The 26016-nt window shown below is 61.2% G+C and overlaps 1 protein-coding gene across 2 annotated transcripts in view; it reads right to left on the bottom strand.

The window, feature by feature from the left end:
- ITPK1 (inositol-tetrakisphosphate 1-kinase) overlaps nucleotides 1-26016 on the bottom strand; it is a 127851-nt gene that overhangs the window by 15990 nt on the left and 85845 nt on the right. For both annotated transcript variants that reach the window (XM_084873647.1, XM_084873648.1), the window contains one exon: nucleotides 17669-17786. In XM_084873647.1, coding sequence (XP_084729773.1) covers nucleotides 17669-17786 — 118 coding nt within the window. The remainder of the gene's footprint in view (nucleotides 1-17668; nucleotides 17787-26016) is intronic.

The following is a 26016-nucleotide window of genomic DNA, read 5'->3' as shown; positions in this document are numbered from 1 at the left end:
CTGCCGGCGAGGCCAGCCTGCCCTCTCACCACCCAACCAACGTGGAAGCCAAAGCAGCTCCCGACCCGTCCGGTAGGCCTGCCTGTTTGTCTTGCTTCCTCACTCCCCTTAGAATCCCCTCCCCTCTCCAGCCCCCCAGCCCTGCCCCTGCCCAGGCCTCCTCCTCACCTGGGCACCTGGGCACCTGGGCTGGCCTCGGGGAAGCCAGTCCTGAGCCCGGGCAGAGGCCTGCCCCCTCCCCGGACTCCAGACGGCAGCCTGTGCTGCGGGAGCCGCCTTCTGGCTACTCGCATCACAACCATCCTGAGTGTCCGTGAATCACAACAGAAACGACTGCTGCTCCTGTTGGTCCCAACCACCGTTCACAGCCAAAGAACGTGCTGGGGCTCAGCTAACCCTGAGGAGCTCATGGACGGCGCACATCCTAGGTTACTGACGGGTCGAACAGACAGTGAGGCGGCACTGGCGAGAGACACAACGCGCGAAACGGGGCGGGCGTGTGGGGCAGTGCGACGCTGAGCAGACAGAGGATGAGGCACGGGCCTGCGTGGGGGCAGGCTTACCCCGGGGTGTGGGGCTGAGCAGACACAGAGGATGAGGGGACGGGCCTGCGTGGGGGCAGGCTCACCCCGGGGTGTGGGGCTGAGCAGACACAGGGTGAGGAACGGGCCTGTGTGGGGGCAGGCTCACCCCGGGGTGTGGGGCTGAGCAGACACAGAGGATGAGGCACGGGCCTGCGTGGGGGCAGGCTCACCCTGGGGTGTGGGGCTGAGCAGACACAGAGGATGAGGGGACGGGCCTGCGTGGGGGCAGGCTCACCCCGGGGTGTGGGGCTGAGCAGACACAGAGGATGAGGGGACGGGCCTGCGTGGGGGCAGGCTCACCCCGGGGTGTGGGGCTGAGCAGACACAGGACCAGGGAACGGGCCTGTGTGGGGGCAGGCTCACCCCCGCGGAGGGACAGCCCACGCACAGGCTGCTGATGGACATGCTGCTGTCGGACGCACAGCCGGGACCAGCCGGCGATGAGGACGGTCACGCAGTCAGACGGGGCTCCGAGGGCGCCTGGCTGAGGCGGAGGCGGTGAAGGAACCGGCGAAGCCAGCACCTTGGGGGCAGGAGACACGCCAGCCCGGCCCACGGGACGAACGGTGGCGGCTCAGCCCTGGGAAACGGACGGCCGCCAGCGGCTCCCGGCCCCAAATAGAGGCAGGAGGCCGGCGGCACTGGGAGCCGGAGCTATTTCTGGTTTCCCCAAAAAGGCTGCTGAGTCTTTATTTCTGGACAGGAGCGGGAAAGAGGCTTTTTTTGGTGAGATGGTGGGCTGTGTTCCATTCAGAGCTGAGCTTCAGCCCCTGGGAAACTGAAACACGTCCGTCTTCCCTCTCCGCCACCAGAGAGGGCGACGCCGGAGGCCCTGGCGATGGGCACGGGCCCAGAGGAGAAGAGGACAGTTCAAGGTCACACACAAGCTGCTGGCAGGCCAGGGGGAGGCCCAGGAGTCCGGAGCCGCACACCGCTGCCCTGTGCACGCTGTCAGTGGCCACCCTCACCTGCCTGCTGTGGGCCTGGCCGGAAGCTACAGTCGAGGACAAACAGGTGGACCCCGAGGACAGTGGGCGGGGGAGGGCAGATGGCGCCAGAACGTTAGCTCTGAAGCCCGGCTCTGAACCTGGGCTCGCTCTGCATGCGCCCTGAGCTTCGGAAATGACCGGACTCTGCGGGGCCCTGCTCTCCCGTCTGCCACCAGGAGCCATGCCTCCCTAGTGCCTGACCGGCACCCAGCAGGGCGGGCTCTACTTCTGGTATCACGCTGGGCACGGCCAGCTGGGTCACCCACAGGAGACCCTGAGTCCCCGGTCCGTGTTCAGCATCCTGGGGCGTGTCGCTACCAACTGGCCCTCACTGGCCTCCTCCACGCCCAGCACGGGGCCAGCGCGGGGCCAGCGGGGCAGGCTCAGCCTGTCGCTGTGAAGGGAGCCTCCGTGGGGCACCCGGCCCACATGCCAGACCCAGCCTGCCGCACGCCCTCACGCTCCCCCGAGGCCCGCCCGCCCAGGGCCCCCGCCTTCCCCCCCGCCGGCCTTTCACTTCTCCGGAGACCCTCCCCGCACAAGCGTCCGTGTCTGCTCTGCCAGCACCACGGTGAATGTCCCCTTTTATCGCTGCATCAGTGCTTTCCCGTGACTCTGCATGTCCTGACCCCCGGCTGGCGGCGTGGCCTCCGCTCGGACGCGCACATCGTGCCAGTTTCCTCCCCCACAGACAGGGCTCGGGTGCGCCTCTCCAGACACAAGGCCCGTGTGGGGATGGGTCGTTTCCACAGACCAGCCCCCGGGCGTGGGCTCTGGAGGCCGTGGGCGCCCACATTTCCGTGGCTCCTGCCACGCGGAGTCGTGCTGTTTCCCAAAAGGACCGCGGGCTTAGCCGGCGGCACCGGCAACGAGGGGCCTTGGCCGTGTGTCCCCGGCCTGGTCCCGCCTGCAGGAACCGGGGCCGCGGCTGTGAGGGAGGATGAACGGCCCCATCCGGCACAGAAGGCCACTCTGCCCGCGGGCCCCAGCAGAGCGAGCGAGGCAGGAGGACACCGAGGCTGCCCGGGGGGTGGGGGCGGGGGCGAGGCACATGTGTGACACCGGGAGCTGAAGCCCTGCACGTGGGCTCAGGACCGGCAGTGAATTCCGGCAGCTCCAGGCCATCCGGGTGGCTGTGCAGGTAGAACAGGGGTCCCAACAGGCCATCCTGTCCACCCGCTGGAGTTGCGGTGAGAATCAGGGACGAGGGGAAAGCGACACAGAGTCTGCAAAATGCCAGGTGAAGAAGCCAGCCCCTCCCTGGGGTGTGGGCAAGGGCCCGGTGCTGCCATCTGCTCACGCTCTCCTCGCAAGGGGAGGGGAGGGGAGGCTCTGGGCCCAGGGGCCACCTCGAGCCCGGCAGTGGCAAGGGGCCCTTAGCACCCCAGCTCCCAGCAAGGGAGAACAGGGACAAGGGCCGGGCAGAGCATTCGGCTCAGACGGGGCTCTCAACCCCAGGAGAGCGGGGACGGTAGGTGGCGGCAGCCCCAGCCTGGCACTAGGGTGTGCGGCTCAGACTTCTGACTGCGTCCAGGGAGGGCTCCGCGGAGGAGGCGACATCACAGAGGGCCCTGCTGGAGCGGGTTCAATCCATTCAAACCCTCCGCCTGCCCGGGGCTGCCGCACACATGGCGCCCTCCTTCGGGCAGAGCGCCGGCCCGGGCAGCAGGGACCAGTTCACGGTGAAGCCCCACAGGGGAGGGGACGAGCTAACACCGGCTCCCACCTCCAGGCCCAGGGCACCCCTGCCTCTCAGAGCCGGGCTGGGTCCGGCTTTCCTGGGCTCCTCCGTTCCCAAGGCCCGTGTTGTACGGCAGGAAGCAGCCTCTGCAGGAGGGCGCGGAGGCCATTGTGTCCCTGAGCGGGTGGGACAGCAGGACCAGGCTCTCACTCCCCCTCGGAGGTGGGGGAGACAGGCTCCCTGACTCCCAGGCCTGAGCCGGTGCCCATGCTGGTCGCTCAGGGCCTGGGACCCGCCCCTGGTCAGGGGGCTCCTCTGAGCACCCCTGCCCGCACACCCAGGAGCCCCTCCCGCTGGGCTCGCCCCTCACCCCAGTGACTAATGGCGGCCCCCTCGCACAGACTGGGCCCCGGAAGTCCTGCAGGGACCTGGGGGCCGAGGTGTGAACCCCAGCCCCACCTCCCAGCAGCTGGCGGCCCTGGCCAAGGCGCTCCCCAGCCCTGCTTCCTGGCTGGAAAAGGAGGACAACAGCAGCTATTTCACGGGGCTGCCCCCTCCCACATCTGGAAAATGCACCTTTAAATTATGAAGTAGTTCCTAAGCACAGCTCCACCGGGGTCTGGGCAGCTCCGGGGCAGGGGCAGGGGCAGGGGCAGGCGCTGTGGCCCAGCACTGGGGCATCTCCCACCTCGGTTTAAGCAAACAATTAATTCCCTTTTTGGCACCCTCACCCCCACCAGCTTCTCCCCAAAAGCCACCAGATTCCTGGCTGCATGTCCACCTTCCCCCGGCCCCCAAACGGCGGCCGGATCCTGGGCCCTTTCTGAAGCGCCCGCCTCTACAATGAGGCTCAGGGACTGTCGCTGGCCGCGGAGTGACAGCTTTCCCAGGCCTCTGCCCCTGACCCCGCTCACCGTCCCGCTATGGGCTGCACTACAGTCCCCCAAGTTCGCACGCTGAAGCCCCGAACCCCAGTCCCTCACACGGTGACTGTGTTAGGAGGCGGGGCCTTTTGAAGTGGCGGTTAAGTTAACAGGAGGCCTCAGGGCGGACCCTAATCCAATCTGACCGGGTCCCTATGAGAGGAGGTTAGGACAGACACACACAGAGGGCGACGGTGAGAAGATGCGGGGAGGGGACAGCCACCGACCGGTCAAGGAGGCTTTAGGAGACACAAGCTTTGCCTCGACTCTGACCTTGACCTTCTTAACATCTATTGTTTGAGCCACCAGCCCGTGGAGCTTTGCCACGGCAGCCCGACCAGGTGAATACACTTCCCAGCTCCTCTCAGAACGCAGAGCCCAAGGTCACCCCCAGCCCCACCCTGGCCCCGTGGAGTGCTCTCCTCTCCATCCTCCCTCCATCCCCCGCACACACCTCCGGGGCTCCCCTCCTCCATGGCAACAACCCACTCACCCAGCATCCTAAAGCTCCCGCAGGTTCCTGAGAACGCTGTCTTATAACGCCCGCCTCCAGCCATGGCCTGACCCAGCCTCTCCTGCCAGCAGTCTCGTGTGTTCTAGTACAAACGTCTTTCTCACACGCCACTCACTACCCTGTCTGATGGCTCAGCTCTTATAGCTATTAAATGTCCACATTTTGGTTCTGAGTCAGCAATCAACAGTACATTCCTTGGGGTCAATACTGGGCCTTACCCCTGGCCCAGCACTGCTCAGAGGAGGCAGGCAGCAGCAAGAACCATTTCTCAGACAAGCGTGCACGTGTGGGATGAAGTGAGAGAGAAATAAACGTGGGCTGCAAGCACTAGCAACCAAAAGAGGGGGGAGGGCTAACCAGCAAGGGAAAGAAAGGGGGCTGCAACTCCCCAACCGACCACTGTGTGGCGCTGTTGGCCTGGCACAGCCCTGGTAACTGTGGTCACAAAAGCCTGAAAGCCTGGCCCATCAACCTGCAGGCTCCAGCGATCCTGTCGGATTGTTCAAAGTCACCTTCCCGCTGCTGTTACACTGTGAGGAGCAGGAGCCACATGCTCTTGAATTCTAAACAGGAAAAGACATCCCGTGTATTCCAGGCGAACCAAGTTCCAGCCTGACAGCAGCTTTGAAAACAACCCCAATGGCTTTTGGCTCACAATGATGGCAGCCACCCAGTAATTCCGAATAATCAAGTGCAGCTGGGAAGGCAGCCACAGGCCGCGGCCGGGAGAGGCGGCCAGGAAGGACCTGTATGACAGGCCCGTGGAGGAGAGGAAACACAGTCGGGCCTGAGACCGCGGAGGGCATCCCCCGTCCTCACCACAATGACCTGCTCCCACTGTCTAGTGTCATGTCCCACCCACGGGCCTGGCCAGGAAGGGCCCCAGCACCCCATATCCCAGCACCACACGCGAGGCCCCAAGTGATACCCCACCCTCTCCTGGGACACCTCACTGCCCAGGACTCAATCCCTGCCCCCCTCCCAACCCCCACCCGCTTCCTCTAGATACGTCAGAATATCTGCTCTTAGTATCGATTCCCCCAGTTACACATAGAAATTGTCCTTTGCTCCGTCCCCTAATACCCACCTCCACATTCTGCCTTCCCTTTACAGTAGGAGACTCATCTCCCCGCAGCCCAGGGGCCCTGCAGGCCCGGTGCTGAATTGGGGGGAGAGGGGGAACGGGATCTTCTTGCTTTAAAAGGTGAAAACAACTGCCGAAGCCGGTTTGGCTCAGTGGATAGAGCGTCGGCCTGCAGACTCAAGGGTCTGATTTCAGTCAAGGGCATGTACCTTGGTTGCAGGCACATCCCCAGTAGGGGGTTTGCAGGAGGCAGCTGATGGATGTTTCTCTCTCATCAATGTTTCTAGCTCTCTACCCTTCTCCTTTCCTCTCTTTAAAAAATCAATAAAAAAATAAATATTTTTTAAAAAGGTGAAAACAATTGGCTGACAGGTCTCGTATGTACCCTTCATGCCCACTCGAAGCCCCAGATGAGAAACACGTGAAAAGTTCCAGCCCTGGCAGCCAGCCTGCCCTGGGGGGCCTGGCTCATGGAGCCAGGGCTGTGGGTCAGGCCAGAAGCAGAGCCCCCTCCTCCTTTCTCCCCGCTCCCCGCTCCTCGCCCCCCGTAGCTGTGGGCATGCGCCGCGGTGGACTAAGTGCCTGGTTCTGAGCCTCGGCCCGCTGCCTCACCTGCCTGCTTGCCTCCCTGTGCCCCGAGCCCAGCTCTGTAACATGGGATAACAGCTCACCCACCACCCAGCTCGCCGTGTGTCCCTGCACGAGTGAGCACCGAGCAAGGCCGTCTGCTGTTAGAGCTGGGTCTGCTCCCCGTTCACTGGGTCCAACCAGCACCCAGGATGTGGAGCCTACAGCGGGGCGGGCGCTCTCAGGAGCTGGGATTGTCTCGGGTCAGGTGCCCCCGTGGGTAAGGCGAGGAGGTCCTGCCTGGCGTGGCAGCTCTGAGGCGCTCAGCAGAGACTGGCCAGGTGGTCCGTGGGGACCCGGGCTCTGAGAGGCAGTGTGGGGGAAGCTGGGTTTACACGTGGGACTGGGGCTGCTCATCCAGGGAGGAATCTGAGGCCTAGGAAGTTACGTTCTTCTTCGAGGTCAAAAGCAGGACGTGGCAGAGCGGGCGTCCCGGGCAGGCAGCCCGCTCCACAGCCAGGCCCCCCCCCATGCCCTTCATCACTCCCCCCACCCCCCCTCCGGGCCTGGAAGGGGTTAAGGACGGTTCTGTTCCCGACTCAGCCCAGGAGACAAGGCCATTGAGTTGGCTGTGTCCCGGCACTGGTGGCCAGACCCTTTGGGCTGTGGGGTCTGTGTGGCCTTGCGGTGTGCCCTTGCGGTGCCTTCACCTCTTGGTATCTTAGTTTCCTGACCTGTAAAATGGGCAGAAGAGCAGTCCTGCCAGGAAGGATCAAATGAGTTAACGTACAAAACACAACAGGAACCGGCACAGAGCAGGTACCAGCTGGCAAGTTCCAGTTCCCTCCATCACCATCGTCGCTGGTGTCATTACTGGAGGGTCCACTCTTTCTAAAAGCCCAGGATCCCCTCAGAGAGCCTGGCTGCTCTGCATGGAGATGGAGCAGAGTGCTTTTTCCTGCCAGAGAAAACGCTTTACATCAAACTGTGGAGGGAGAGGGAGCCTGCTCATCCGTCCATCTGCCGGGCCTTCTCTCGCTCACTGGCAGGGGGCATGGCTCTGAGGAGCGCTCTGTGCTCAGAACACAACGCTGGATCCGGGCGGCTGGGCCCCAGCAGGGCCCAAGAACCGCAGCTGGCAATGAGGGGGGAGCAAAAACGACAGGACGAGCCGGCCTGACAGTGAGTGGCCCGGGTCTGAGCTCTGAGGCGCAGGGTGAGAACTCCTCAGCGGTCTCCTCCAGAAGCTCGAGGGGCAGGGGAGAGAGGGGGGCTGGGCGAGGGGCCTCCAGACACCCAATGTGGCAGTGGGGCGGGGAGAGGGTGAGAGGCCTGGCCCAGCCCTGGGCCCAGCACTGCAGGGCTCTGCCAGAGGGCACCTTTCCGTTCCTGCGCTAACTTCTCTCTTCCCTGCTGGCCTTGGCCTCCAGAACCCACCCCGGGAACCTCCCGCCCCTCACACCTCACTGTTGAGCCGGATCCTTGCTGCTGGAGCCTTGAGTGGGGCCGGACTGGAGGCTCGGCCTTTCTCGGTGCCCACGGAGGCTCCGCTCTCCAGAGCCCACAGCACTGCCCGCTCTGCCAGCTGGTGTGCGCACCACGGCGGGGCGTGCACTGTGCCTCCTCCTCCTGTCCTCACCCTGGGCCCACCCTAAACACGATGCCTGTCACCAACGCCTGACAATGCCACCCTCCATTCTCTCTGGGCTGTCCCCTCGACCGCTGCCCGCTGCCCCCCGCTCACCCCACCAGGCCCTCAGCATCCCTCTCCCAGCTCCGCAGCAGCCTCCGGCCTCCCCCCCCCCCCCCCCCCCCCCCCCGCTACGTCCAAACCGCACCGGAGGCCGCTGGGACGCTGGCCCCTCCAGCAGCACAGACAGTCCGTTTCTCCCGACCACCCTGCTCCTCTCTGGAATGGCAGCCCTCTTCTCCTGCCAGGCCCAGTGTCAGACCCGCACCAAGCATCCCTCCTCAGCAGCTTGTTGCCACAGATGGCCAGGGTCCCACCTTCCCTGGCCCAGCCCACCACCCACCTGCCACAGGTCGGCGCCTCATGAGTCTGCTTCTCCTGTATGGGATTCGCGAAAACACCCTTCCTCAGTTTGCACATGTATCGAACACCTACTATGTCCCAGGCGCCTGTCCTTGAGGCCTTCGGTTGGGTAGGAAGAGAGAAGTGAGAGAACATAACACACAGTGGACTGCTGCTGTGACTGAGGGCAGCAGGGGTCTGCAGGAACAGAGAGGGCAGGCACTGAGACCCACGCAGGGAAGGAAGGATGCAGCAAGGAGGACTACCTGGAGGAGGTGGCCTGAGCCAAATCCCAAAGCTAGAAAAGATGGTGAGGGTGTTCCAGAAGAGGACACCAAGGACAAAGGTCAAAGGCCAAAGGGGGCTGCTGAGGAGTCTAGCATGGCTGCAGCACGGGGAGTGAGGGCCGATGTGGCAAGCGATGCCACGGGGAGGGGGTGGGCAGGGGCCACATGCACTGGCCACTGAGACAGAGAGACTTCGTGTCGATTAAATTCAACTTAACTCAGACGTGTGCAAGGAAAACTCCCGTGTACTCAGGGTGCCGGGCAGAACCCTAAAGGCCCCCGGACCCTGAACCCGCTGTGCACGCCCGTCATCACCGCCTGGCATTTCCCGGTCAGCCATCGGTCAGACATCGCCTGGCCAGGGGCTGAGCAGCGTTCCTCCATCTGACGCGCCAGGGACCGGTTCCATCTCGGGGACGGAGCTGGGCAGAGCAGACACGGCCCAGGTGGAGGCGGGAGACCCTGCGCCCGCTCCGGCTGCTGGAAACGGGATTAACCGCGGCAGCTGCTCGGTGATTTATGGCCCCTTCCGGGCCCCGCAGACACTGGCTGGCCCCACTCAGCCCGACTCCCACACGCAGCCCCCCCCCCCCCCCCAGGCATTTTAAAAATGGTATTTGAAGTGCTCGCTCTGGCAGCACATACTTTAAAAGCAGAGCAGAAAACGTGAGCCTGGCCCCAGCGCAGAGAGCAAGCTTCCAGCATCGCCACGGCCCGTACTCTGAAACAGCGAGACACTGGCCTTAATCCAAAAGGGGCTCTACCCAATCAATGAGAAAAACACCAAAAACCCAACAAAAAACGGGCAAACGACACGAAGAGGTCCACGCGGAGAAAGGCAAGCGGCTGAGCACGGACCCGTGCAGAGTGCCCCGTGTGGCCACAGTGAAGCGATGCGAGCTGGGCTGGGCGGCCCTCCCTGGCGGGCGGGCGGGCGGGCGGGAGAGCGCAATGAGGAGTCAAGTTTGTTCAAACCCTCTGAAGAGCCATCGGGCAGACCTGCCAACCTGGGAAATGTTTATGATGACCTCTGATGGAAAAATTCCACTCCTAGGGACTAATTCTACAAGTATGCAGAGATCTATGTTTACTGCAGTTTGTTTTCTTAAAGACCCAGATGGAGCGGAGTGGCCTCACAGGCCCGATATAGCCGAGTGAGTTACGACGCGCTCACCCACACGCTGAACTATGCGGCCGGCCAGCAGGGCAGGGCAGACCTGACCTCCATCATCTTTACGGGCTGCCGCGGGAAGGAGCCAAGAGATCTATTACGTGAGAAAAAAACAAGTCTTATGAGAACATATGTAACGGGACACTGTTCCTATCTTTTTTTTAAAGCACAAGTGGTATTTATTTGTGCAGGAGAAGCGTCTAGAAAGCTGGAGTCCACGCGGTTAGAATGTATCTGGGAGGCAGGGCTGGGGCTGAAGAGGTCCGAGTTCAGGGAACAGGCCCCGGCCGCTGACAGGGACTCCGGGCCGGACCTGTGCCTGTGGGCGCTGGAGGTGAGCGCCCTTGGGGCCGGCAGTCGGGCACCGTGTGTGCTGGGGGAGCTGGGCCCTCCCGGAGCCCTGCAGAGAGCTGGGCTCCAGTCCACTCATTCTAAGACGTGTTTTTTTCACTGCCCAGCACTGAAGCGGAAATGTTTCATTATTGATGTGTGTCACAAGGTAGCCAGCTTTCCCCAGGGCAGGGCTGGGTTCAGACCCATAGGCCTCCTGGGCTGGGCCCGCAGCCGGTGCTCCACCTGCCCTGGTGTGTGTGTGTGTGGGGGGGTTGTGTGTGTGTGTGTGTGTGGGGGGGGTTGTGTGTGTGTGTGTGTGGGGGGGGGTTGTGTGTGTGTGTGTGTGGGGGGGGGGTTGTGTGTGTGTGTGGGGGTTGTTACCGTAGGGCCCTGCACCTTCACCTGAATGGGGGTCTCTGCCTGGGTGGCTGCTGGCAGCGACATTTTCCCTCTGGGAGAGGAACCAGGAGCCAAGGGCCCACCCAAGGCCCCGACTCCCCATCAGCTTAGGGGGCCCGGGCCACTCCCATGACCACCTGCTCCAGGAGCCTGGCCCGGCCTGCTGCCCTGTCCTCCCTCACACCAGACCCCTGCAGTGCTTCTCAGCTGTGCCAGGCATCCCAGGGGCCAACTCCTCAGAAGCCCACGTGAGGTGTGAAGCATTTTCCTAGCGGCTGATCCAAAACTCCAGCTTCCTGCACAGAACCAGGGCTAGGAGCCGGCCCTGACCCAGGAACGCAGTCTCCAGGGGCATACCCCCATCCTGTCCGTCCTCCTCGACTCCAGGCCTCCCACCCCCACCCCACACCACGAGGACTGGGAGCCCCATCTAGCAGCATCTAACTCGGAGCCGCACTGCGCAGGGACGGGGACCGGACCTTCCCGCTCCTCCCCCCGGCGGGGCTGACCACCCTGCAGACACGCGAACAGCTCAGACGGCCGTCGCTGCCCGGCCACACGAGGGGGCTGTGAGCCAGGCCTGTACGCACCACAGCCCTGCTCTCTCCCACTCCGCGTGTGCGGCCGCTCCCAACAACCAGGCAGGGTTTCTGTCCCTCCGTAACACAGGCAGAGCTGCCGGGACACCAGGGCCTTCTCAGGTCAGTGCCATTGCCTGACACCAGAGGGCGCCCGGGAGCCGAGCGAGCTGCCAATGAGGAAGGCTCAGGAGGCTCCGGGGTCACTGGCCCTGGGGCAGAAGAGCCCCCACTGCATCTACTATATCCAAGGCCTCGGTCACTCCCGGCTCTCCCCCGCCAGGCTCCTGGAGGAAGCAGCACCCACGAGGCCTGGGAGTCCCACTCAGGAACACTGGCCAAGAGCACAGCCAGAGGTGTGGGTTCGAACCCCAGCTCTGCCCCCGAGAAGCTCTGTGGCCTCAGCCAACATAAGCTCAATGTACCCCAGTGTCCTCACCACTATGGGGTGACAGCTCATAGGTCAGGGTGATAATTCAGTTAGCCGACCCATGTGAGGTGATTCTCACCGTGCCTGCCTGTGCGCTGACCACACAGGCCCAGAGGGAAGGTGCCCTGCACAGCCACACAACGCAGAGGACATGGGGGCCTGAGCTCAGGCCTCAACGCCAAGCCCTCTCCCCACCCGCACCGCTCCCACCCAGAGCACCTGGCAGCTCGCCACGGGTGGGCAGGACAGCCAGCCCCCACCGCCGAGCGAAAGGCCCCTCAGCTCCACACACACACACACACACACGCACACGCACACGCACACGCACACGCACACCCCCCCCCCACACACACACTCTCTCTCACACACACACACACACACACACACACACTCACACACACACACACGCACGCGCACACACCCACACACACTCTCACACACACACACACACTCGCAGACACTGTGGGAATGACTGCTCCGGCTGTGGGGAATGTTGTTTTCCTCACTCGGTGCCGGGATTACTCCGTTTCCATCCCGCCCTGATTAAATTCCCATAAAGCCCCGGGCAGCGCCGCTCAGGCTGCGAGTGCACAGCCCTCCCCGAGAGGCCGCGGCCAGCGGCCATCTGTCACCCCCGGAGCACACGTGCGGGAGGCTCGGGGAAAGACCAAGAGAGCGCCCTTAGCCTGCAGCTGCCACCAGCTTGCAAGAGCCTCCGGAACCCTTTGCCCCGTGGCCCGAGGCCGGTCCCAGCGGCTGCCCTGGGACCCCGGGGACACACCTGTATCCTCCAAGCACAGCCCCGGGGCTTCCTCACAGGCAGGACCAGGAGCGGGCGACAGCCTGGCCCGGGATCGGGGGGCATGGGGTGCAGCGCCCAGCTCGAAGTCGAGGCCTGAGAGGCGGAGCGGTGTCACTAGAAAAGGCCTCTGACGGTGGGCATGGGACGAACATTAATTTCCGGGAGGCCCCGCCTGCCCCAGGCAGGTTCATTTCCGGGAGGCCTGCCTTTGGTTTGAACTGGACCCAGGTTCAGTGCCGTCTGAGCCTCTGGCTAAGGGGTGTGGGCACAGCCCACCCGGAACCAGTGGGCTACGAGGGAAACCCACGGTCCAGGCGCTCTGGGTGAGTCCCTCGGCGCCCTCTGACGGCTCTGGAGAAGGACTCACTGCTGAGGCCCCGGCTGGGCCACGCCCCCGGCCCGCAGCAGGGAAAAGGGTCATTCTAGGTCACTCCACCCCAGGCAGGACCATCTCAGCATTCAGCTGGGCACACAGCCGCCCAGAACGAAGACCACATTTCCCCGCCGTGCTGCAGCTCGGGGTGTGTGAACCGAGCGTCGTGTTCGAACTTCCAGACGTTTCCTAAAGGCAGCCCGGGCCGCTTGCCTCTGCTCCCTGTTCCTAGCCCCCTCCTCCCCGCCCCCACGTCTAAATCACGTGATGGCCGAGTTTAAGCTCCACCTCGGACCAGGAGGGTCACACCACCATGAGCTGCAAGAAGCCTCAGTCCTTGCGTCCCACACAGAGCCAACCGGTGGCCTTCCCCTGGGCTCGGACATGAGACCAAACGGGGGTCGGGGGTGGGCAGGGGCCGGGATAGTCCGAGACTGTCAGGTCTGACTCAGAGAAAGACCCTGCTTCCCCTCCAGACTCGGAATGAGAAGAGTTCGGGAACGTAGAACAGGCGGCACCGGCCACCGAGGCTGTGCAGGTCCTGACGGAGCGGCCGGAGCTCCGGGCAGAGGCCTCCCTGCCCCCAGCCGATGCTCTGCATGGACAGAGCGGCTGCTGAGCATGGACCCTGGGCTCTGCTGTTCCTCCTGGACAGTCCCCCCTGGAGCCGCGGCCCCGCGCCCCCTGCAGGGCCCCCAACCTGCCAGTCCTCTGTGCTGCCCACGCTCCAGGGGACAGGAGGGCAGCTGCCCCGCGGGGCTGGAGCCTCCACGAAGCCCCTGCTCCACCACAAAGCAGTGTCACCTTCACTGCGGAACTGTCTGAGGGGTGTAAAAGGGTAATTACAGCTGCTTCCAGCTCGCCTAAGGGCTGTGTCCCTGCAGGAATCGCAGCCGTGGGGGGAGGAGCAGGAGCACCAGAGAAGGTTCTCAGAGAAGGTTCTCGTCTGCAGAGGAGCTGGCCTCTGGGGGGAGGGGAGCCAGTGCCTTCCCCGTGAACAGCCCCGAGGCTGGGATGGCGGGGGTGGTGGGAGTGGGGGGCAGGAAAAGGCTCTGTAGGAAGTCTCGGCCGCGGACTGCCCTCCTGGAATAATACCAGCCGGGCTTGGCATGCCCGATAAGGAAAACCCAGGGTGCCCGCCCACCCACACAGTTCCTGCTGGCCTCAGACCAAGGCCGTGTTTAGGGTTCCTCCACCAGCTCTTGCTAGGCCTGGAGGCGGGGCGCCCCCAGCAGGCAGCTCCTGAGCCTAGGACTCCCAGGTCTGAGGTCTCCTGGGCCCAGCAGAGAGGGTCTGATTCCCCACAGGGAGCCGGTCACCAGGCCCCGGGGCCTGTGCTGGGTGAGTGTCCCCCCACAACAGGACACAGGCAATGGCCATTGGGACCTGCCTCCAGGCCATGTCCGCACCCATCTGTCTGAAGCGTATTCTGGCCTTGGCCGGTGTCGCATAGTTGGTTGGAGCGTCGTCCAGTACACCAAAAGGTGGCGGGTTCCATCCCCAGTGGGGATGTGTACAGGAGGAAACTGATGAACGTTTCTCTCTCACATTGATGTTTCTCTGTCTCTCTGTCCCTCTCTCTCTCTCTCTCTCTCTCCAAAACAAACAAACAAACAAACAAACCAATAAACATATCCTCAGGTGAGAATAATTTTCTTAATTAAAAGAAAAGAATGAATGCCGAAACCGGTTTGGCTCAATGGATAGAGCGTCGGCTTGGGGACTGAAAGGTCCCGGGTTCGATTCCGGACAAGGGCATGTACCTTGGTTGCGGGCATATCCCCAGTAGGGGGTATGCAAGAGGCAGCTGATCGATGACTCTCTCTCATCGATGTTTCTAACTCTCTATCTCTCTCCCTTCCTCTCTGTACAAAATCAATAAAATATATTTAAAAAAAAAAAAAAAAAAAGAATGAATCCTCACTCGCCAGCTCACAGGCCTTCAGTGACTGCCACGAATGAAGTCCCCCCACTCTGAGTGGATGGTCTGCAAGTCCCTCACAGGCACCCCACCCTTCGCTCTCTCCCCACTTCGCTCCTATCCCTGCCCTGCCAGGGAGACCCAGGCTGTCACTCCCTCTGCACCCGCCGACCAGGGCGGCCCTGCATCAGGTGCACCCTGCGGTCCAGCCCCCACCCCTCCACCCCCACTCACCCCTGCCCCCAGTCTGTGCATGCTCATACTCCCAGCCCAGGCTCCCCTCTGACCCTCAGCCCCGAGGTCTCCAAGATCCTTCCATCATAAAGGAGCAGCAACAGCAGCTGCCATTCCGTTGACCCCAATGGGCTGGCACCCATGCTACCCGCCGTCAGACATCATCCCAGTTACCCCACCCGGCACCCCCTGGAAAAACCACCTGCTCCTGCGTCTCACAGAAAACCAGCGGGGACCTGGCCAGGACCGCACAGCAGCCAAGTGCAGATTCGGGCCTGGCGTGGCTCAGCGGTGGAGCATCGACCTGTGAGCCAGGAGGTCCCGGTTTGATTCCTGGTCAGGCCACATGCCCGGGTTGTGGGATCAATCCCCAGTGTGGGGAGTGCAGGAGGCAGCCGATCCATGATTCTCTGTCATCATTGATGTTTCTATCTCTCTCCCCCTCTCCCTTCCTCTCTGAAAACAAATTAAAATATATATACTTTTAAAAGGCCCAGACTCAGATACAATCTATCTGTCCCCTCCAAACGCGGGGAATGCCCCTTTCGCTCTGAGAAATCCTCCTCCGAGGCGCCTCCCTAACTCCCCCAGGACCAGGACCAGCACCCTTGTCGACGGGCTTGTGGAGGACACGAGCCACGGCTGCCAATCTGCCTCTCCTCCCACTCACCGGGACTTCTCACCATTCACACCATCTCCGGTCCCTCCACACACAGTCCGTGTCCAACACACACACCTCGTGGGCAGAGACTACTTTCTTTCCAGAACCAACAATCACCCAGAACATCATCCAGCTCTTCCTCCCCACTGGGGACTCTGGGTGGACCCAGGAAGGAGCACGAGAAAAGGGGAGCTGGCACCGTCACTGACCACTGGAGCCCCAGGAGGAAAGGGTGCTGGCGTGCCCACGCTCCCCCGCCCCCTGGAAGTCAGCTCCACCATCTGCCCCACCGGATGGATGCCAGGCGCCCGGGGAGTCAGGCCTTGAGACCCCCCCGCAGGACGACCGGGTCAGGCACCCCGCTCTCTCTCAGGGCATGTTCCTTAAAGATACAGGAACTCACCGGCTCCCCTGGCCAGGGTCCGCGGCTGCACCTATGCCAGGGGCTTGCTAGATGCAGGGCCTCTGGCCATGGGCATGGCAGTCAAGCTCAGGGCTCAGGAGCTAGGGAGCCTGGGCAGAGACCTGGCGATGATGCCACTTTCGGGCTGTGATGCCAGTGTGTCTGCTGGCCTCTCCGAGCCTCCGCACCGTCTGTAAAATCAGGGAGGAGCCCACGGCCTCCTTCATGAGCGCACGGAGAGAGTGTAAGGAGAAGGCTCAGCCCAGTGCCGGGCACCTGGCACGCCCAATACATGCCACTCGCTATGCCAATCACGGTCCTGGGAGCCCAGCTGCCCACTGGTCCCACCATCACACAAAACAAGGCCTGAGGCAGGTCACCAGGCCAGGGCTCCAGGCCGTGTGCTCAGGGGCAGAGCAGGGGCTGCCTCTCGAACCAGGACGCACCCCTGCCACGCCCGACGGCAGGCCAAGCACAGCTCTGTACCATTAAACAAGAGCGCTCGCAGGGACGCCTGGCCAGGCAGAGAACCAGGGGTGACTGTGAACAAGAATCTTTCCAAAAAGCATAAACAAACACCTTGGGAAGGCAGGCCGACTCCTCCGAGCTGCCGGGCCCGGGAGGCGGGAAGGGGTCCCCGGGGATGGGAGGCCACAGCTGGCAACAGAAGCTCCCGCCGCGAGAACACGGCGTACCCCGCGAGGGCCAGCCGCCACATTACACAGCTCCGCGTGTTTGATTAAAGGCCCTTTAATGTCTGTTTGTCTCCTTCACCTCGTTACATAACCGCACTCGCCCGCCGCCCTGAACTCTCCACACTCACACACACTCGCGCACTCACACACACACGCGCACTCACACACACTCACACTCATACACACACTCACACTCATACACACACATTCATACACACACACACACACTCACACACTCATACACACACTCACACTCATACACACACTCACATTCATACACACACACACACACACACACACACTCACACACACTCATACACACACTCACACTCATACACACACTCACATTCATACACACACACACACACACACACGCCTGCTCTCTAACCGGTTACAGAAACACTTCATGGCCACTTACACACACACACACACACTCACACACACACTCACACTCATACACACACACTCACATTCATACACACACACACACACACGTCTGCTCTCTAACCGGTTACAGAAACACTTCATGGCCACTTACACACACACACACACACACACACACCTGCTCTTACACACACTCACACACACACGCACAGGCCTGCTCTTACACACACACACACACACACACACACAGGCACAGGCCTGCTCTTACACACACACATATACACACACACACACCTGCTCTTACACATTCTCACACACACACCTGCTCTTACACACACACGCACATGCACAAGCCTGCTCTCTAACCGCCGTGTGACGGGGACACCTCATGGCCACTCCGTGGCTCCCAGACAACAAAGCCAGGCCGTGTGGAAGTGGTGGCGGCCGCTCTCCAGGGAGCACTCTGGGCTTTCACTCCCCAGCTCTGCCGGGCGCAGAGGGAGGACGGGCCTCCCACAGTGTGTGGCCCCTGGAATCCACCTGCTTCCGTCCCGAGTGCTCAGAGACCGGAGCCCTCCCGTCCGGCGGTGACACAGCTGGCCCCCGCAGAGCCGCGGCCGTACCTTTCATGTAGGCCTCGATCTTCCGGATGAGCTCGTAGGACTTGGAGCGGTCGAGCAGCGTCCTGATGGCAGGAAGGGGGTCCAGGACAATGGTCTCGGGGTGGGCGTCGATGTATTCCTGAAAGGAAAGCACACCCTTCCGGTGAGAGGAGGCTGAACAGTGGATACCAAGAAGCAAGACTTCACCCCACAGCCCCCACCTCATCCCCTGCCCCCCGTCTTCCCACTCTCCCAGCAGCCCTCAGTCCCCTCTGGGGCCTCCACCCGCTGACCCCTGATCCTAGGGCTGTGGTGAGACCCATCAGGGCATTCTGCCCCTGGGGCCGCTGGCTCATGGGAGGTTATGTGACCTGAGTTGGTCCAATCAGAGGCAGGCTCAGAGCTCCTGCTGAGAACCCTGGGAAAAGAACGCTCTCCTCACTGAGACGCCGGGAGCTGTTTCCGGGGATCGGAAGGAGAGGCCTGATAGAGCCCAAACTCAGGATGGAACCCAAACGGAGAAAACACCCAGCAGTGCTGACACCGACCCCAGTGCTGCTCCCCGCACGCCCGCGCCCCTGGCTGCACGCAGCGGCCCACACCAGGCCGATAAGGACGCTGAGGCAGGGCCGGCGGTGGCGGTGAGATGCCAAGACTCATTAGAGGGGCTGTGGGAAGGCCTGGCAATGAGGCACTGGCCACGGGGACCGGCTGGCCCTCACGTGCTCACCCCAACAGCTGCTGCTCTCGTCCCCACGAGCCTCACGGCCGCGATGGGGAATGCAAGAGGGGCAGAACTGGCCTCGATCTTCCTGAGGAAAGAACACGAGTGCGCATGTGGAAGCAGAAACTACTCTCTGTATCAGCTCAACAAGCCAGGGCCGAGTGTTTCTAGGAAAAGAACCCGGGGTTCTGGCCCTGCTGCCATCACTGCTGTGACGGCCGGAGCCCCACGCCACGTGCACGGGGGAGAGCAAGCGTGTGAGGCCAGCACAGCGATGGCACTGTCCCTCACCCCAAGGCTAACGCTGTGCAATGCCGGCGCCAGGAGACGAGCTCGGTGAGAAGCCTGGGGTGAGGCAGGCCTGTCCGCAGCTGCTGTTGCTGTGGGCTGAAATGTGCCCCGACCCCTACCTCCAACAGATCCGGTCAAGGCCTAAAGCCCAGGTCCTTTGAATGTGACCTTATTTGGAAACGGTGTCTTCAGATAAGTAATCGGGTTAAGATGTGCTCATACTGCCGGGACCGGTTTAGCTCAATGGATAGAGCGTCGGCTTGGGGACTGAAGGGACCCGGGTTCGATTCCGGTCAAGGGCATGTACCTTGGTTGCGGGCATATCCCCAGTGGGGGGTGTGCAAGAGGCAGCTGATCGATGACTCTCTCTCATCGATGTTTCTAACTCTCTATCTCTCTCCCTTCCTCTCTGTACAAAATCAATAAAATATATTTAAAAAAGATGTGCTCATACTGGACTAGGATGGGTCCTAATCCACTGGCCGGTGTCTTTAAGACCAGGGAGATCTGGACACAGAGACCCGGGAAGAAGGCCGTGTGCACACAGCCACGGGAGTCACACAGCTACAGGGACGGGCAAGGACCCCTGGCCCCACAGAAGCCGGAAGGGAGGCACAGAGCAGAGGCTCGCTCTCCGAGTGCCCCCGAAGGAACCCGCCCTGCAGACGCCTGGATTTTAGCCTTCCAGCCGCCTTCACGGCGAGAGCCTACGTTTCTGCCATCTTCGGGCCCTCGGTAACGGCCACCCCAAGGAACGAGCAGATAAGCTTCATTCACCCGCCTGCCTCCCAGTCCCCTAGATCGGCCTGTGAGGTCCGCGGAGGCCAGGGAAAGAGCCGCCCTCTTCTTTTTAGTAACCTTATCAGCAGAAATAGAGCTCCCTTAGAATCACTCTTGTTTTCGGTGAGCCTATTTTGGTTCCTAGCAATCATTTTTAAGAGCTCTCCACACAAAAGCCAGAGATCATATCTGCTTCTCTGAAATCGGCTCCCCACTGAGTTTCATACCCGAGAGTCTGGTGAGGGGCTCATGTGTGCCCTTTTCTCTGAGTGTTTAAAACCACGTCTCTGGAAAGGTAAAAAAAGAGAGGATCCAAGATGGCTGCTCGGGTATACACCTAGCCGCAGCAGCTCACAACAATTTCAAGGGAATACAACTAAAATGTAGAGTGGACATTGCCCAGAGCTACAGGTAGTCGACTGACTGAAAACTCTACAATAGGAAGGAGGGAGAAAACCAGAAGGAAAATCAGAGGAGCTGAAAAAAAGCCTAAGGTACGGAGACATGCGGCGCGCTCGCACGCACGCGCGCGGAGAGAGGTCGCAGCCGGAGAGGAGGAGAGGGCTGGGTGCTGCCTGGCGTTCCCTAGCAGGAAGGAAATAGAACCCCCAGCCTGGGCTGAACCCCCGAACCGGCAGCACTGAGCCCCAAGTTATGGGCCAGACCCTGGGGACCCAGGCTCCGGTAGGGGGAGACAATCCCGGAGGACGGCGGGGCCCCCGGAGTCGCGCGCACATGGCGCGCAGAGAACTGAATGTTGACTCTGATGCTGGATTACCCTAGCCGGAAGAAACAAAGCCTCCAGCGGCAGCTCTGAGCCTCAGTCCAGACCGCCCCAAACTCCAGGTCTGGGCCAGTCCCTGGGGACCCAGGCTCGGGCAGGGGGAGACGGAGCTGTGAGGTGGAGTCCTGGGAGCGCGGCGAAAGGCTGAGCCCCCAGAGTCGCGCACACTGTGCGCAGAGGACAGTCTGTTGACTCTGATCCTGGACTCCCCTAGTGGGAGGGAGAAAGAAAGCTCCAGACTGGAGGAACGCGACGAGGAGCAGGAGCCCCTGCCGGACACCGGCCAGCCGGGCGCCAGCAAGGAGCCGGGCGACGGGGCCCCCGGGAGGGGGGGGGTGCCCCTGAGCCTTCGACTGCTGAGCGCAGGCAACGGAGCAAAGGACGGGGGCTGCTTCCTGGGCGGCGCCGACCCCGGCAACAGGCTGGAGCAGTGCGGGAGCCCGCGGAGAACAAAGGGGTGCCACAGGCCAACCTGCTGAGCTCCCAGGACAAGGAGGAAGAAACCAAAGAAGTTCTCAATGTGAAGAAATCAAGTGAGAGCAAATGATAGTAAAATTACTTAAGAAAGAATACAAAGAAGATCTTGAAAAATCAAAGACTAAGTCAGAACTCAACGCACCAGCCAACATTGCAACATAAATGCGTTTGTTTTTTTTAAAAAAAAAAATAAGAAAAAAAAAGAGAAAAAAGGGACAGAATGTTGGAACAGCGGCGACCAGGCCTAGAGTGGCCAGGCACAAGGCAGTGGCAGCTGGGCCCGGAGCAGCAGTGGCCAGGCCCCAGAGCAGCAGCAGCCAGAACAAGAGCATCAACGGCCAGCACTGGAGCAGCCAGACCTGGGGCAGTGGCAGCCAGGCCTGAGGCAGAGGCGGCCAAGCCCAGGGTGGCCAGTCCAGGAACACCCAGACACGGAGTGGCTGGGCCCGGAGAAGCCGGGCCCAGAGCAGCCGGGTTGGGAGCAGCCAGGCCCAGAACAGCAGTAGCCAAGCACGGAGCATCCAGGCTGGGAGCGGCCAGGCTCGGAGCAGCCGGGTCGGGTGCGGCCAGGCCTGGAGCAGCGGCTGCCAGGGTGGGAGCGGCCAGGCCCGGAGCAGCCAGGTCTGGTGCGGCCAGGCCAGGAGCAGCGGCTGCCAGGGTGGGAGCGGCCAGGCCCGGAGCAGCAGCTGCCAGGCTGGGAGCGGCCAGGTCCGGAGCAGCCGGGTCTGGTGCGGCCAGGCCAGGAGCAGAGGCTGCCAGGCTGGGAGCGGCCAGGCCCGGAGCAGCAGCTGCCAGGCTGGGAGCGGCCAGGCCCGGAGCAGCCGGGTCTGGTGCGGCCAGGCCCGGAGCAGCGGCTGCCAGGCTGGGAGTGGCCAGGACTGGAGAAGCGGCTGCCAGGCTGGGAGCGGCCAGGCCCGGAGCAGCCGGGTCTGGTGCGGCCAGGCCAGGAGCAGCGGCTGCCAGGCTGGGAGCGGCCAGGCCCGGAGCAGCCGGGTCTGGTGCGGCCAGGCCCGGAGCAGCGGCTGCCAGGCTGGGAGCGGCCAGGCCCGGAGCAGCCGGGTCTGGTGCGGCCAGGCCCGGAGCAGCGGCTGCCAGGCTGGGAGCGGCCAGGCCCGGAGCAGCCGGGTCTGGTGCGGCCAGGCCCGGAGCAGCGGCTGCCAGGCTGGGAGCGGCCAGGCCCGGAGCAGCCGGGTCTTGTGCGGCCAGGCCCGGAGCAGCGGCTGACAGGCTGGAAGCGGCCAGGCCCAGAGCGGCCGGGACCGGAGCAACCGGGCCCAGAGCAGCCGGGTCGGGTGCGGCCAGGCCTGTAGCAGCAACAGCCAAGTCCAGAGCAACTAGGTCGGGAGCGGCAGTGACCAGACCCGGAGCAGCTGGTTGTGGAACGAACCAGAGCAACAGAGGCCAGGCCCGGAGCAGCCAGGCCCGAAACAGCTCGCTCCTCGCCTGTACCTGCCCACGGCTGCCTCTCAGACATGGCTGGAAACTTTTGCGGGAACTTGAGGGTCTGCTGAATCAAGTGATGAAGGCTTAGATCTGAATGTGTTGAGTTAGTATAGCGCTGGGGTGTTGATCTGTGAGTGCCTTGGGTGGGGCCTGGATGAGGCTGGTTGACCTATTTGAAAATGTCTTTTGTGTGAAGTGTATCATTGGGCATGTGGAGGTATTATTGATATGAGAAAATGCTAAGTAACAGATTTACTATCTGAAAAGGGATTTACTATCGGGGAAAGGGAGGGAGGAAGAGACTGAACATAAACTGTGCACCTATGGATGAGGACAATGGGGGATGGGGAGGGGGCAGAGGGTGGGGTGGGAACCTGGTGGAGGGGGGAAGAAATGAGGAACCTTTGTAATAATATGAACAATAAAGATTGATTTAAAAAAAAAAAAAAAAAAAAAAGAAGGAAAAAAAAGGTAAAAAAAAAAATAAATAAAAAAATAAAAAATAAATAAAACCACGTCTCTGCCCCTCGCAGGTCGCAGAGTACACACACACACACACACACACACACACACACACAGGGAGGCCTGCCTCCCACCCCACACCCGGAACTCCACCGGGCCTACACACTCTCACCCTCAGAAGGTCCTCTCCCCACGTTCTGTAGGTCTAAAAGCAGAAATCAAAGCCACCTCCACAGCCTGATCCTCCTCCTCCTCCTCTTCCTCCAGAGAGAGGTGACTTTTGGCAAGTGAGCTCAGGGCTGGCTCACTGCCCTGGTTCGGCAGAATGAGCCAGCAGCCGAGGCAGGCATTGCCACCCTCAGGGGACGCGGGGCGAAGCTATGAGATGTCCTTAAGAAAGGTTTATCCTTCAGGCCAAGGGGCCATGCCCTGGTCCTCTCTCTGGTCCACACCTTGGCCTCCCCTGAGTGCCTGCACCTCCCCACGTGGGCTCCCCATCGGCAACTGCCCAGCACTCCTTCATCCGACCGCATCCTCACATCCTCCAACCAGGCTCCCATCGCTGCCAAGGAGACACCAGCATCCACACGTACGTGTGAAGCCACATTAGTGTCCTCCTGTTGACAGGCCGCCCACTCACCAAACCCCACCCCATCGACAGCCCTTGGCGCCGTGCCGGTCTCCTCGCCCCTGACTCCAGTCCACGCTGGAGAAAAGCAAGCACCCATGTTCACAAAGGCGGACTTCGAGGCCACTCAGGGCTATTCTAGAACCGGACAGACCGCCGGTGTGAGGGGCAGGCGAGGGCAGGGACACCCCCTCCTGCCTTCCACAAGGAGCCGGAGCAGAGAGGCCCGTGTGGATGGGCTGGCCATCCCTCCCCCGACTACCGAGTCACACAGATCGCGGCCCTCCCGCTGCCTCCCGCTCAGACACGACCCCTTCCCAGGGAGAGTAGCAGGCGGTTCTGGTTCCACTTTTATTCCCCAGGGCAGTGACCTCTGAAGAGGGAACTCAGAGCCATTAAGACAGGAATTCAAGCCAAACTCATGAGGGGAAGAAGCTAGAAGAGAAGGAAAGTATGTGACAAGCAGGCGCCAACCAGCTTTTGACCCGGGATGAAAGCACCCACATTCATAGAGGAATTATTCCTAAACTTGATCTCTTCTGGGACGAGGACAGAGAGGGCAAAGAAAGGGCTTTTCCAATCCCGCCCTCCCCTCCCCCTTCTAATCCACAAGTGGATTTTCTTCAAGCATTTCAGCTTATCTATTGTATCCCAGGCCCCATGCCTTTTTCACAAGTCTCTTAGAATCAGCAAACAAACTGCTGGACGGGCGAGCGCCCTGGACCATCTTGTCCGCACGCAGAGGGGGAAGGCCAACCGTCTCCATGGCAGAGGGTAAACACGCTCCCTGAGAGGGCTGTGGACCGCACCGAGGAAGGGAGCCCGGAGGCTGACAAGGAGAGCAGACTGGACAGTTTGGAAAAGCAGAAATCTACAGCCGTGGGTCAGCAGAGCCAGGAGGAGGCCGAGAGAATGCCGACTGTTGAGGGGACAGAGGAGCAGTGACCAGCAGATGCGCCCCCCAAGCCCCAGCCCATCAGATACTATAGGATGCTGGTGCCAAGAGGCTGGCCAGTCCCTCTGCAGAAGCGGAGGGAGTCAAGGTCTCCCGCTGAGAATCTGAGCCAAACCAGAGGACTGCGATGGACATCAGAGATACCATTTCCTCTGCAGTTAGTTCCATTTACGGGCAGGGAATGGGCAGGGATTGAGATGCAACGATTTGCTCTCATCCAATAGGAAATGCAGGTAGAAGTTCCGAGTTCAAATCCTGCCTCCACCATTTACTCCATGTGTGTGCAAAAGAAACTACAAGTAATGTCCAAGGTTGTTTCCTTGTATATAAAATAATAAAAAACTATCCCAGGGCGATCTCACATACAGAGATCATGTATATGAAAGGATGCTCATGATTCTGTAACCCACGGACTCTCTGAGCTCATCCTGCCCAGGCCCACCCAGCAGACAGAGAGGGGCATGCCACCAGCTCGGCACCTCGGATGTGCCGACCCACCTGCTGGTGCCTGGTGCAGGACACAGCCCCACCCCACAGCAGCAGGGGTTCCAGGGAGCACCCCTCTGCGAACAGCCCTGGTCCTGACAGTCCCCAATGCCGCTGCAGCGGGCCAACCTGCTCCCTACACAGCGAAGGCGGACGCCCACCCACCGTTCCTGCCCTTGGATTTCGGAGGTAAGAGGGGCTCTGGCCCACTCCCACAAAACACTGTGCTCCCTTTCTGGAAAGGAGTGATTCCCAGAAACTACGTACAGATAACACGATGTCTGACACTCGTTTCAAAAGAAACGGGTGCGGCACAGACGGAGTGTGGGCCCAGAATTTGCTAATGTGTGACCCCGGGTGATGGTACTCCGGAGGGCACTGCAGCGCTCTCCTCTCAGTTAGTTTTAAATGTCCTATAACGACAAGTTTCGGGGGAAATTGGGGAAGGGGGCTCGGTGATCAGATCCCCCCTTTCTTCAACACCCTGGTTGTGCCAGAAGCAGGGTCAGACACCAACACTATCTTTCAGGAAGGAGCAAGACTCATCCTATCCAGATGGGAATCCTTATCACAGAAAATAATAAAAATAAGCATAACTGGCCGAATCCAGTTTGGCTAAGTGGTAGAGCGTCGGTCTGCGGACTGAAAGGTCCCAGGTTCGATTCCGGTCAAGGGCATGTACCTTGGTTGCGGGTACATCCCCGGTAGGGGGTGTGCAAGAGGCAACTGGTCGATGTTTCTCTCTCATTGACGTTTCTAGCTCTCTATCTCTCTCCCTTCCTCTCTGTAAAAAATCAACAAAATATATATTTTTTAAAAAGCATAATTAATAATATCCTCTCTAATAAGAATAATATTCAAATTGGCCATCACTCTGCTACACCCACAAGCCACACCCACCAGCCAATCAGGAGTGAGTATGCAAATTAACCCAACCAAGATGGCTGCAGCCACCGAGTGAGCAGGAGGCTTCGGTTTCCCTGACAACGGAGGAAGCCAAGCTTTCCGCACACCCTGACAGGCCCAGGCCTCCACTCAATGCTACAAAGTTTCAATTATAAAAGATAAATAAATCACAACAAAAGTGGCTGTGGCCATGAGCAAGCAGGAGGCTTGGTTCCGTTCAAGGCTATAAAGTTTCAATTATAGAAAATAAATAAACCCCAGATACCAGGGCCTCCGCTTGGGTTGCTGGGAGGGCGTGGCAGCCTGCAAACCACCACAGGCCCCTCGCCCAGGCCGCCCCACACCCCAAGGGAACCCCCACCTTGATCTGGGACACCTTCAGGGCAAACCAGCCAGCCCCCACCCGTGCACCAGGTCTCTAGCCTATCTAATC

The sequence above is a fragment of the Pipistrellus hanaki genome, assembly GCF_964339955.1.
Source record: "Pipistrellus hanaki genome assembly, chromosome: 1".
Taxonomy (NCBI): Eukaryota; Metazoa; Chordata; class Mammalia; order Chiroptera; family Vespertilionidae; genus Pipistrellus; species Pipistrellus hanaki.
The sequence above is the reverse complement of the archived record's forward strand: the minus strand, read 5'-3'. Positions and strand labels throughout refer to the sequence as shown.